Source organism: Gordionus sp. m RMFG-2023, chromosome 3, assembly GCF_954871325.1.
Source record: "Gordionus sp. m RMFG-2023 chromosome 3, tfGorSpeb1-WG-v2, whole genome shotgun sequence".
Lineage (NCBI taxonomy): Eukaryota > Metazoa > Nematomorpha > Gordioida > Chordodea > Parachordodidae > Gordionus > Gordionus sp. m RMFG-2023.
Genome location: NC_088777.1, coordinates 50,189,245 through 50,203,551, shown reverse-complemented (window position 1 = coordinate 50,203,551; position 14,307 = coordinate 50,189,245). Strand labels below are relative to the sequence as shown.

Genomic DNA, 14,307 nt, shown 5'->3' with positions numbered 1-14,307 from the left:
ATATATTTGTTTTAATATTTCGAAAAAATTGATAATTTTCAAAACATTTTATCTTTTTATTGATTTGTGTGTCCCCTAATTTCTTATTCAAAAATATATATTATTCATTATATTCTTTTATTTTTAATTTTCTGCACATAAAAAAAAAAATCTTACAATTTTAATATTATAAAAAGAGAAAAAATTTTAATAAATTATTATTATATTTTGAAATTGAAATTTTCTTGTCTCAAAAGTTTTGTGATATCTTTTTAGCCGAGACAAGGTTTTGTGTAATTCTCTGAGACTGAATAATGATTATTATAAATTTTTTTATAGAGATATGATTTTCTTCATCTTTTATCGTTGTGTTGTAATAACTACTAAGTTTAATCGGGTAATTGATTGCGCTACCTTTTTAGCGGATATTTAGCGGTCTAAAAACGGGTAGACCTAGTTTTTACCCGAAAATCAGTCATAACTCAACTCTGAATAAAATCGCAAATAAATTTACACGCGTTACAAAGGCTCAGCCGATTATTTTATTCGGCACCCTTCTGTGGAGTAAGTCGAATATTGGACTTAAAATAAATTTCAATTTTAGAAAATAGAAATCGATTCGAACAGTGGTTAGTAATTTATTTTTTGAAATATAAATTTTAAATTTTATAAATAATTAATTTAAAATTTAAATTAGTATTAGTATTCATTAAATTTAAAAAAAATTTATATTAAATTAATGCGAAAATTATATGTGAAATCCGATATAAAGTAAGAGTTGTTAAACGGCACATTTTGAGCCTATTTTTTAAAACTCAGGGTTTCGATAATATATGTCTAGACCTCTTGTTCCTTCTATGAGCAAAATCTTCAGGCTTGCATAATATTTTTTTTCTGGAAGAAATACTGAGTTAGCCCTTTTTTAAAAATTATTAAAAAAGTAATAATTATAAATACTAGACACGGGCTTAAAGGGCTATGCTGTCCATTGGTGTTACCTACTGGTGTTTTTCTAAATTATTATTAGGATTGAAAATAAACTCCTATATTATTCAAAACGCTTTGCAATGGAGATCGATTGATATTTTTTTTTCAAAAAATAGTGGATTAATTAATAAGAAGATATATCAGGGCTCTAGAAAACTCAAAGAATAATTTTTGGGATCTATAAAATGCCAAATTTAAATAGAATTATATAGTATGAGTTTCCCTTTTGTTTCTAGGAAAAATGTCTACACCTCTAACCCCCAAAATAAATGAACACGAGGAGTTCATGACTACCATATATTTAAATTTTGATGCATGCTATTAGCTGCAACAACTTGGCCAATGAAATGGAAAGAAGGGGAAGAAAAATTAAAAATATTAGAAATATTATCAAAACTACTAAAAATTTTAAATAATGTTGTGCTAGTGGCTATTATTTATCCAAAAATTGTAGCTAGCTAGATGCTGGGTACTAAATTACTCCTTTTTTTAAGAATGTTAGGCAGCCATTTAAAGAAATAAATTTATTTAAATAGCATTCTTATAATAAAAAAATTTAGGTTGATTTTAAATAAATATTATTTTCCTTGTGGCCATTAAATTATTTTATTATAATATTTCTTCTATTTACCTTAAAGCAAAAACAAAAATGATGAAAAATTTAATATATATTAAGTTAAAGTGAAAAAATGACATATAATCCTATTCTTGATTTATCAAATGCAAAATTTAGATATTTATGCTATAAAAGTTTAAGTTTATGAATCATCATAATTCTATTCCAACTTGGAAATTTGTCCATAATAAGGAAACGATTTTACTCAATCAAAAGACTATAGAGTAGAAATAGCCAAAAACTGAAATAATTATAACAGGGAAGATTGATATAATCTTCCTAGTGAATGGAAGAGCAAATCTTGCTAGACTGAATAAAATATAACATTCCCTGAATAAAATCTATAATATAATATATTTGCAAAAAAAAGAAAACTTACTTTTTTAAAAAAAAGAAACCAAAAGATACTAAGAAGGCTTCTACCTAAAACAAAGAATAATCAATCTTAAATTTGTCGATCCAACTATATATCTATACCAATGACATATAATAATACCTAGGTGAACAGACTTAGGTGGTATGGGCACACAATGAGAAGGCCTATGAACTATATAGGAAATAAGATTGAGAGTTTTTTGGAAGTGATGGGCAAACCTAAAAGAGGAAGGCCAATACTTCAATGGGACCATAAAGTTAGAGCCAATATGAAGAAGTATAAATTGATAAGAGAGATAGCGTGAATAACATAAAGTGGAGAGAGAGATATAGAAGGAGCTTACCAGCAGAACATACGCAGAGAGAATGTGTCAAAATATTTTATATTTATAAAAGATAATAGTTCACAATATTCAGAAGATCTTATCAAAAGCCAGGCAAATAAAACAATTGCACTAAATAAACACTCAAAGATAACATCTTATTTAATTCAATAAATTAAATGTATTCTTATTTTGTACACAATCATATTTATAATAATTATAATTATATATATTACTATTTTATATAAATTTAGGTATTATATATAATTTACTCACGATTTTGATAAATTAATTATTTGAAAAATGGTTTAACATAATTTCACTTTTTTTGCTAAAGATATACTTTTATAAAAAAAAGTATCGATATCTAGATACCATTTTATATAGGTATCTGTATCTATTTGAAGATACTTTTTAGATACATATTGAAACAATTTTATTTTATGTTTTTTTTTATATCAAACTAGACAAATTTTATTTTCCGCAAGGGATGACGACACGCTAAGTTCTAGATTATAATAAAAAAAAATGTATATCATAATTTTTAGATTAAAATTACTTGACAATCACTGAAAATAAATGAAAAGATTTAGTATTAAATCTTCTTGGGGCATTCCTTAGATGATATAAATATTGATATATGTTTTTAAATTAATCAAATTTAATTTTATTTTAAAATTGAGTATCAATATATTTTATGTGATTATACCCATAAATAAAACAACCATTATGCCGTCATGCATCGGTAAAAGGAGTTTAGTATGGCGAAAAATGTCTTTACAGATAAACGGAGGTGTCTTAATGTTAAAAATTTTGATAATGTTTTATCAAAATAGTTTAACTTTATAATCATTTAATTTTAAATTTTGTATATGAATTATTAATATCTTAATAGTCATTATTTTAATATATTTGTACATAGATGTGATATCAGCTTTATAGCTCACTTCGATATTTGAATTTTAACAATAGAATCCTGAGCATTATGAGCACTTCATAGTATTATAAAAATTTTATCTGTATCTAAATACGTTTTTAGACGATGCATGGGTATCTAAATCGATTTTCAGACTATATATCTGTAACTAGACCCATTTGAAAAGTATTTCTTAACAAATGTAATGCTAAACATTATTTAGATAAAAATGAAGCAGATTTCTCCAATCTTATTTTGAGAATTAATCTTAAAATAAAAACCAATCTTCAGTTTAGTCAAATTTTTTTAGTTATAATCTAGAAACTATGTTTTTTTTTCGACTTATGGATAAGTTAAACAATGAAAGCTGTGTTGAGCAATAAGCACTTCTGTTTGTCTAATTTTGAAAATCAATTGTTAATGATAAATAAATAAATTATTATAAAAAGAACTTATTTTATAATCTATTTGTTGCATGTTCGCTTAAATTGTTGTAATTCATTGTATACTTCTTATATTATCTTTTTATTCAATGAAATTAACATGTATATAAATACATCTCAAGGCGATAAAACATATATATATTGATATATATTTTCATTTAGAATACCACTTGTTTTCTTTTGTATAACTATTGTTCAATATTCTTAAATATAAATAAAATTTATTCATTTTATTTCATTCTTGATAAATATGACAAATAAAGACAAATTACTACTAATTCCAATCAATCTCTGACTTAACCGGCGAATTGAACTTTTCCCCTTGTGCAATATGGTGGAGGATAGGGGCATATCAAAATCAAAGTTCTATTGAAAACATTGGATCTGAAATTTTTAGTCGAAAATATTGTTGATGAGGCAACTAAGAAATACAAACTGTTCAAAACAATTGACAAAGATATGGCTGTTAGTATTATGGACAACATAGATAACTTATCGTATCAACAGATGAAAGATTTAATACAAAAAAAAGTTGAAAAAAACAAGATTACGCGCATATTTGAATTATTCAATACAAAACCGGACAGACTTGAGTCTTCCAGAGAGTATCTCGATAGACTGAAGGAGTATGGTTCGGGGCTCAATCCTGAATTTTTGTCGGTGCAATTTATGTTGAATTGTCGTAATGAAAAGCTAAAAACAAGGTTGATAGAAGAAAATACTACAGAGCTTAATATTATAGAGGACATTGTTGTCAAATTTCAATCGTTGGAGATTAATAATAATAAAACATATGTAGAGAAAGATTCTTGGAGAAGAGAGGATAGAGCCGATTGGCAAGGCTATTCGTCTTGGAAAAAGAACAAGCAGGATTTTAAGGCCAACAACAACTACAACAACAACAATTTCAAAAAACAAGAAATGATACAAAGGCCATATAATTTGAGGCCAAGGAATAAGATAAATTTTATTAATGATTTTATGATTAATATGCAACTTAATAATAAATTTTTCTTTTTTGATAGATACGGGTTCTCCGGTGATATCCTTGCCCATTAAAGATTTTAAATTGGAGAATTATGAAGATTTTGAGTTGGAAAATTGTTCTAAAAAATTATTCTCTTATGAGGGTTCTCCTATCACAGTCGTTGGTCAGGTCTCTAATATTAAGGTTAAATATTTGAATACAATTAAATATTTAAATTTGTATGTATTGGATGGGGAGAGATCACCGTTATGTGGTCAAGACTGGATTAAAGAATTTGACATAATCAAATTCAACGTTGATGTAAACACTATTAATAAGAATGAGATAGGAGATAGGGTAAATTTTTTAACTTTTAACAATCCTTTCAAAGATACTGATAAATTTTATAAAAAAAATTATGTCATTCAATCGTTATTTGCTAAAAAAGGGTATTTTGAAGAGAGGTTGTGACATCAACAAACTAATTAAGAAATATGATTGTGTTTTTAATGATAGAATTGAAAAAGTCAAAAATATGGAAATAGATATTTAAAAAAAATGACTTTAAGCCAAAATTTGTGAAAGCCAGGAGAGTGCCCTTCGAGTTAGAAGAAGAATTAGAAAACACTATAGAGCAATGACGCCAGCAGGGAGTAATTAAGTCTGTCAGATTTTCAAAATAGGCCACTCCATTAGTGTTAGTTAAAAAAAAGATAATACGTTGAGAGTTTGTGCTGACTTTAGAGTTACTGTAAACCCACAATTAGAAAGGTTCGAATATCCGCTTCCAAGGATTAATGACATAATTTCTAAAGTAGGTAATGGAAAGTTTTTTTCAAAAATAGATTTCTCATCGGCGTATCTGCAGATTCCTGTATCTAAAGAAACTTCCAAATTTCTGACCGTCTCCACCCACAAGGGTCTTTTTCATTTAATAGACTACCTTTTGGGCTTACAGTATCAACTGCTAATTTCCAGAAGACTATGGACGAAAAGAGTGTTTGAAAGAATGTTGGAATTTGGGCTGATTGGAAATATAAAAAAAAGTGAGCAAAGAGAGTATAAAATATTTAGGTTATTTAATAAGTGACAAAGGCATACTGCCAATCAAAGAAAAAATTGATCTTATAAGTACAATGACCGAACCTAAGAATAAGGATGAATTACATTCTTGGTTGGGTCTTATGAATTATTATTCTAGATTTATAAGAGATTTTTCTAAATTAGCAGCTAATTTATATGATTTACTTAAAAGGGGTAATAAATTTTGTTGGGGAATCAATTGAAAGAACTAGTTTTTACGAAATTAGAGAAAAATTGTGTAATGCACCAATTCTTGCACATTATGATAGAAATAAGGAATCGGATGCGTCCAATAAAGGCATGATGCAGTCTTATTTCAGGTAGAAGAAGATGGTTTAGAAAGGCCAATTGAGTGTATGTCTAAGGCATGGGCTGGAGCTGAAAAAAGATATTCAATTATTGAAAAAGAAGGATTGTCTTTTGTTTTGGCAGTAAAAAAAATGGAAAGAATATGTAGTAGGTATAAATTTTTTTCGGACCATAAATTACTGGTGAATTTGTTTGGAGTAGATCCTGTTAAGCTTTACAATATGTCTCCAAGATCACAGAAATGGGCTTTGCCGGTTTTGATTTTGACATTAATTATAGGAGGGGTAAGGATCAAATCATTCCTGATAGATTATCAAGGTTAATTAAGGAAGATATCATTTGTTTTGTTAATGTTAATAATGATATGAAGGATGTAAGAATAATTAACAATTTAGAATTGATTAAAGGAGAAACCTTTTTAGATTCAGAATTAATCCAAGTTAAAAAAAATTGTGTTGGAAAAAGGTGAAAATGATACGCTGATTAAAGGTTACAAGGCATTCGGTAAGTTGTTGAATATTAAGAATGATTGTATTTTTAAGAGCGAACAAGTTATTATTCCTCAAAGGTTAAGAAAAAAGTTTCTTAGTGTGTTACATGAAGGACATATTGGGTTGAATAGGATGGTAGATACTATGGAAAGGTATTTTTGGTGGCCAGGAGTCAATAAAGATATTAAAGAAATGATTTTTAGATGTAATATGTGCATGATTAATACGCCTAAACTCCCAAAAGTTAAACAAAATTATTGTGTACAACCTAACAAACCCTGGTAACAAGTCTATAGTGATTTTTTTGGACCTATTAAAATTTTTTATGGATTAGTAATTATTGATGGGTACTCTCGCGGGTTAGAGATTATTAAGGTGAAAAACATTAATGCGACTACCACCATTATGGTATTAAATAATCTTTTTTCCAGATTTGGGTATCCAGTAGAATTGGTATTAGATAATGGACCAACTTTTAGGTCTGTTGATTTTAATAACTTTTTAAAAGAAAAGGGAATTCTACATATATATATACTCCTGCATACCATCCTGCGTCAAATGTTATGGCTGAAAGAGCTGTACGATCAGCAAAAAATATAATATATAAATTAGGAGGCTGGGATGACATTTTGGAAGATGTGTTGTTAAATTATCGCAACACGAAACATGCGGTTACTAAGTCATCACCTGCTTTTAGATTATTCGGAAGGGAGTTAAGATGGAAATGGAGTTTTTTAAAAGACGATGACTGTGATAATAGGAATGTAAAAAGAATAAATTTCAGATAATTAACATTAGGCAACTCTGTCTTTATTAAAGTGGGCTCCAATCAAGAATGGCGTGTGGGGATTGTCGTTGGGAGAATTAGTAACGTCATTTGGGAAATTCAGGTAGATGATAAGTTTCTCTTTGTTCATATTGATCACATTAGAAATTATCAATAGGAATATATTGCATTATATTTTTTTACTTTTATATTGTTGGTTACAAATATTAAAGCATCATACATATTCCATTTTTCCTAGTTATTATAATTATGATTAATAAGTTACATTGTTAATAATGACAATAATTCCCCCTTCCCAATTGTAATTGTTTATTATATTCTAAAATAAGGAAATAATTCCCCCTTTTAATTGTAATTGTTTATTATATTCCAAAATAAGGAAATAATGACAATAATTCCCCTCCCAAATGTAATTGTTTATTATATTCCAAAAAAAAGTTAATAATGTCAATAATTCCCTCTTCCCAATTGTAATTGTTTATTTTATTCCAAAATAAGGAAATAATGACAATAATTCCCCTCCCAAATGTAATTGTTTATTATATTCCAAAAAAAGTAAATAATGACAATAATTCCCCTTTCCAATTATAATTGTTTATTATATTCCAATATTAGGAAATAATGACAATAATTCCCCCTTCCCAATTGTAGTTCCTACTATCCACATATATATATTATTTTTTATATAATTCCTTGTTAATCTTAATGTAAGTATTGGGTTTGGGTATTATTTTAATAATGAAACCATTATTGTAACATTAAATATTAACCCTATCCACTCATTTAACATTATAAGAGTTACCTCCCGCATGCCAAACGAGTTCTTTCCTTCCCCATTTTTTGTACCATGTTGTGTTTTCAAGACTTTAATTTTTTTTATATATATTTTTTGGAGGTGGTGCATGTTGCATGTTCGCTTAAATTGTTGTAATTCATTGTATACTTCTTATATTATCTTTTTATTCAATGAAATTAACATGTATATCAATACATCTCAAGGCGATAAAACATATATATATTGATATATATTTTCATTTAGAATACCACTTGTTTTCTTTTGTATAACTATATTATTAAATAAAAAGACCACTTGTTTTTTTTGTATAAACATATTATCAAATAAAAAGACCACATCTTGTTCAATATTCCTCCTTAATTATGCAATACATCCAGCGTCTACATGAGCGGGAGGGGTAGGAACATTTTGCATCCTATTTTTTTGAGGGGGTAGGAGGTAAGCTGCTTTATTGGGGGTAGGCTAAATTTTTGGGGGGTTATCTATTAAATTTTGAGATGAAATAGGAAAAAATTATTGCTGTAAAAATTATACTTTTATTATAGTATTATTATAATACAATTCATCGACCAAATCTATATATTGCAAACAATCATACACATTGTTTTCCAAATAAACTATCCTTTTAAATGTAATTTAAAAGGTTTAGATATTTTAGCAAGCTCATAATGCCATAATAACTAATTCATTGTAAATAATGGAGGTTTTAATTGAATTTATTATCTAAAAATAAATTATTTATTATCTAAAAAATAAATTATTTATTATCTAAAAATAAATTATTTATTATCTAAAAAATAAATTATTTATTATCTAAAAAATAAATTATTTATTATCTAAAAAAAATTATTTATTATCTAAAAAATAAATTATTTATAATCACAAAATATAGATAGTTGGTAGTAGATATAGATTAATTTAAGTTATCCTTTATAAATTCTTTGAAAAGAGTATCAATAAATAAATAGGTAAAAATAATGATAAAGAGACACCGCCGCCGAAGGCTGCGATTTTTTAGGGGGGTAGGCAAAGGTTTTTTAAGGGTGTTTGCATCCAGTGAAAATCCTGTCATGTAGACGCTGAATACATCACACAATTTATTCTATAGTATTTATTCTTGTTCAATATTCCTCCTTAATTATGCAATACAATCACACAATTTATTCTATAGTATTTATTCTTGTTCAATATTCCGAAATATAAATAAAATTTATTCATTTTATTTCATTCTTGATAAATACGTCAAATAAAGACAAATTACTAATAATTCCAATCCTCTGACTTAACCGGCGAATTGAACTTTCCCCCTTGTTCAATACTATTATTTCTGTATCATTTTATTTTTATTATCTATTTGGAAAATAAAAAGAAAATTTATGAGTTTTTAGCATGTTCGCTTACGCCAATCTATTCTACAGGATATGTGGACGTGCTTGCTAAAATAATTTAAACATTAGATTGATGACGGGAGAGTTAAAAAATACTCTTAAACAATAGGTGGTAGTGGGTAAATTTTAAATATTTTTAGAGTTAAATGAGCAGATCGAAGATGCATTAAAATAAATAAATAGAGAGCTAAAACTGCCATTAGAATAAATTTTAAGCACTGGATTTTCGGAAGATTTAAACAAATTTTTTTAATAAATGGGCGAGCTGGTCGATAAATTAAAAAAAAAAACCTTGGGTAGGTGGGTTGTTGGACGGGCTAACTTTCTTTAAAACAATGAGTGGTTGGGCTTGTTGGTTAAAACTCATCCATTACATACGCAGTAATACAATACTTTTAAAAATAGCATTTAATAAATTAGCTATTGTCGGCAGAGGCGTTTAGCATAAGCCATCGTATTATTGTGAATAGTTACATATCAAATAATTTTAAAAATGACATATGATTGACACTGTTAGACAGGTGTAAGATATTAAATGATACTTTTGCTTTTCTAAATTTTATTTAGTATATCATTAAAAGAAAGTTATTCAAAATGAAATCTGATATTTAAATGTCACATGAAGTAGCAACGTAAATTAATTTTAATATAATATAATCCAGTTGGTTTATGAAAATAGATATAAATTAATATTTTAAATTGAATCATGCCATAATAACCTATATCAAATAATTAGAAAAATAAAAGTCAATTTTATCAACAGTAATTCTTTATCACAATTCTATGAAAAAAATTATAAATATTTCACATCACATCACAAAATTTAAATTTGAATAGATATAAGAATCTCATGAAAGAAATGTAATTTTTAAATATTGATATTAATTTTATCAAAATTTTCAAATAAATATTGATATATTTATTTTTGGAAAATGAATTATAAACATTGTATGATGAATATTCATATATTTTTTTGATATCATAATTAAAGCTGTATTTATATTTAAAATAACAACATATATTATAATAAATTTTACATTAGTTTTTAATATAATTTGTCAAGTTAATCAATAATTATTCATTTTCTTCAGTCTAAAAATTTTAACTTGATGATAATTAATGCAGATCCTAAAATTAAACAAATTATAAATGATATAAGCCTGGTAAAAAAATTCAAAATTCTTTTAAGCTTGATTTCTAATTTCTTTTTTTTGACGATGTACTCTATTAAGTTTTTCGATATTAAGTAAGTTTGTCCATGAATATATTAATTTGAATAATTTCCACATACATTCATCCTTACCAGCACATGGTAATTTTAATTTATTACGTAATTTTATAAATATTATTTTTAAGTCTGTAACTTTACACACTGATTTAGGTGAAATAAAAATAGAATTATTTTGTGATGCTTGTCCAAAGACTTGTGAGGTATATATTAAATTAAATTTGAATGCTAATCATCCTAAAGAATTTTTTAGCATTATGTGCGAGTGATTATTATAATAACTGCATTTTCCATAGAAATATTAAAGGCTTTATGGTTCAAACGGGCGATCCTTTGGGTAATTTAGATTGTCTTATACTCTAAAAATATTATAGGAACTGGGAAAGGAGGCAAAAGTATATGGGGAAAAAACTTTCCTGATGAACTTAACATTACATTAAAACATGATTCTAGAGGAATGATCTCAATGGCTAATAAGGGTCCAGATACAAATGGCTCTCAATTTTTTATATTATATTCTAAACAATCCCATCTTGATATGAAATATACTGTTTTTGCCAAGTAAATATATAAAATGGCAAAACAAATAATCTAATATTTAGAGTTATAGATGGATTTGATGTTTTAGATCTACTAGAAAAGGTACCTGTTAATGATAAAAATAGACCAAAACAAGATATTCATATTAAATATGTTACAATACATTCTAACCCTATAGCTGATAATATGTAAATATAAGTTATTGTAAATAATATACATAAGATTATAGTGTTGTTTTGTTTATTAAAATTGAATTTTACTAAACTCTAAGCTACAGTGATGGATTATCCATATCATATGCTTCCCCTTTTTTTTATGTATACAAATTTTTTTCCTAATTATGGTACAATGACACTTGGAATAAAAATAATAATATTGATTAGTATCAATGACCATAGCAAAATTTTTACTTTTTCTCTAAAAAAGAAAGCATTTTTTATAAAAAAAACTTAAATTTAACAGTTAAATATGCTAAAATTTAACAGTTAAATATGCTAAAATTTAACATGATATTATTGTCAAGAAAATTAGCTTCCTCAGCCCACCATTGTTGGCTTTAAAAAGGGTCATTGGGTATTAGTCCTTAAAAATGTAGTTATATACTAAGCTCTAAATTGGGCTAGTAAGAATCCTTAGGGCTTACAAAATCATTTCCTCTTCTTAATCATAATGGGGTGGCCCTAGTTCCTGGAACCAAGATATACATCTCAACGCAATTGGACATTGATATTTGTATCTTTTTTAATTTTTTAAGATCTTATCCAAGGTGCAAGTTATTTAAAAATATCTCTATCTTTTTGCATTCCAGAAGATACAGATAAAAATTTATATTCGTTAATTTAAATAGTATTAAAATTTAAGCCAAGTTTAGATATTTTAAGATAGGGTAATTATATATGACATTGGTTCCCATATAGCTATTTGCTAATCAACCACAATGTTTTAAACATAAATCTAACATTACCCCAAAAATTAAGAACCAAGTTAATGAAGATATAATTATATAATCAAGCTAAAAAGAAAATGGACTCATTTAATATACCAATATTATTGTCAAGCAGAGTGTAATGAATGCCAAAGATTTATAAGGGGAAAGGGGTAAATTAATTTGATATGGATGGGTATCAACTAAAAGGTAAAATATATTTTGACTCAAATAATAGTATCCACTAAAAAATTGATAAGTGTATCAAATAAAAGGTATTTAAATATCTTTTAATAAATAAATAAAAGATATCTAATCTAAAATATTTTATTTTTTTGTTTTGACAATAAAAGTGTCATCTAGGATCATAAAAATTACATGAATCAAAGTATTACACAAACAGAAAGGAATAGTAAAAACTACAAAAACATTGATATTCTACAAACAAATTAAAATTATTATAAAAAAGTTATTCTAATACTTAATATATGTGGTTTTATAGTAAGAAATACATATATTCTATAATTTTTGTTAAATAAAAGTTTAATATAAAAGGTTAAGCTTACAAATAAAAATTCTAAAAAATAAGAAATTGACCAGCTCGTGTTTAAGACATCTAAACTTAGAATATTTTGAGTGATTGCCAAGATTATGTAGAAAATTGCGATGGGCAACATAAAACAGGTGAATTGTTTTATAAATAGTATATTCGTTTTTAATTTTAGATTGATATCTTCTTTCTTCATCTCTGTCCTCGTTAAATTTGTTCCAAGATTCTCTTAATTTCTAGATGGGGTTCTCAGAATTAGAATAAGGAACTAAATATGATTAGCTTGATATATTAATACTTGATATCTCCAATTTGGTAACATTCCTTAATGTAGAGTGTACAATACAGTTTTCCGACCTTACGATTTCTTTATTAAAATAATTATTGACAATATTTCTCCTTTTCTTAATGGTCAAAAAAATATAAAATTATTATCAAGAAAAAGGGGATAATTTTCGAAGCAAATGCTCTTAATATTAGAAAACTCTTCCATATATTTTTTCCCCATCTGATTGTTGGATTTAAATTCTGGTATATCCGTATCATGAGTATAAGAATTATCGGTATTTCTTTTTACGCAATGAACAATGGTCAATTTATACCAAGCTGCAATTGGCATGCATCAAATTATGGAATGAACAAAGCATATTATCAACCCACATTTGGCTGTTTTAGCGTTGTAAATTTTATTATATTTGTAAGGATATGTTATGGCTATAAATTGATCTTTAGCAAACATCAAAGATATCAAAAAAACTATAAATCAAAAGTGTCTTTACTAAAACATGACAATGAATGACATATATCTGCCAATTTCTGTTTACCCATATTTTTTTTACCAAATTAAAATACGTAAGAATCAAGTATAGGCCATCCTATCATTAATACGCAACTAATTATATTAACTGTATACAAGGCTTTAACTAAGATACTATCATTAACTCCCTTTCATATCTATTCCGCAATATTTTGAATAAATGATTTGACTCCAGGTGTGAGACTAAGAGCCCATTCCATTTCCGATAACACTTATAATAGATACCAGAGGGGTCAGGTAAAGATATATTATCAAGGAGATGTAGGGTAATGTTTTATCATTTAATTCCGAACATTTAGGTATATCCATATTCGAACAATTCATTGTTTTGTAAAATAGATTGGAAATGCAAAAATCAAAATTAAAGAAAAAAATAAATCCAAAAATTAAATTTTATAATTTAATTCTAAAACTGATTATTAGAAAAAATAATCATATTTCAAAGAATTAGGCAAACGGAGCCGCGAAAAAAAAGATCAGCCTACGGAATCCCTTTTCTTACGCCAAAGACTTGCTACCGCCATCATCCTCTCTAACTATCTAAGCTTCATCTATTCCATTGAATAACCTTCCATATTCCAAACTTCCTTTTTTTTATCCCCTATCCTTTCCCGTAAATTCTATTTCTACATTTTTCACCTGTATTTATTTTACATTTTTAAAAAATTAATTATTTGCTACTACATTTTGACAACATATCATATCAGTAAATATTCAAATAAATTAACCCATGACCGGAAAAAAACAAAAATTTGTAAAAATAACTTAATTTAAAAAAAAAATGATT

General features: G+C 26.4%; 2 protein-coding genes across 3 annotated transcripts in view; one reads left to right on the top strand and one right to left on the bottom strand.

Annotated features, from left to right (window-relative positions):
* Nucleotides 1–14,307, bottom strand: part of LOC135926099 (bone morphogenetic protein 2-like) — a 75,418-nt gene that overhangs the window by 3,759 nt on the left and 57,352 nt on the right. The window lies entirely within an intron of this gene.
* LOC135926274 (peptidyl-prolyl cis-trans isomerase-like 3) lies at nt 10,765–11,525 on the top strand. The gene is made up of 6 exons (XM_065462080.1): nt 10,765–10,772; nt 10,817–10,891; nt 10,932–11,025; nt 11,063–11,249; nt 11,291–11,416; nt 11,458–11,525. Exons 1-6 carry the CDS (start codon nt 10,770–10,772, stop codon nt 11,489–11,491), a joined length of 519 nt encoding a protein of 172 aa, XP_065318152.1. The 5' UTR covers nt 10,765–10,769; the 3' UTR covers nt 11,492–11,525.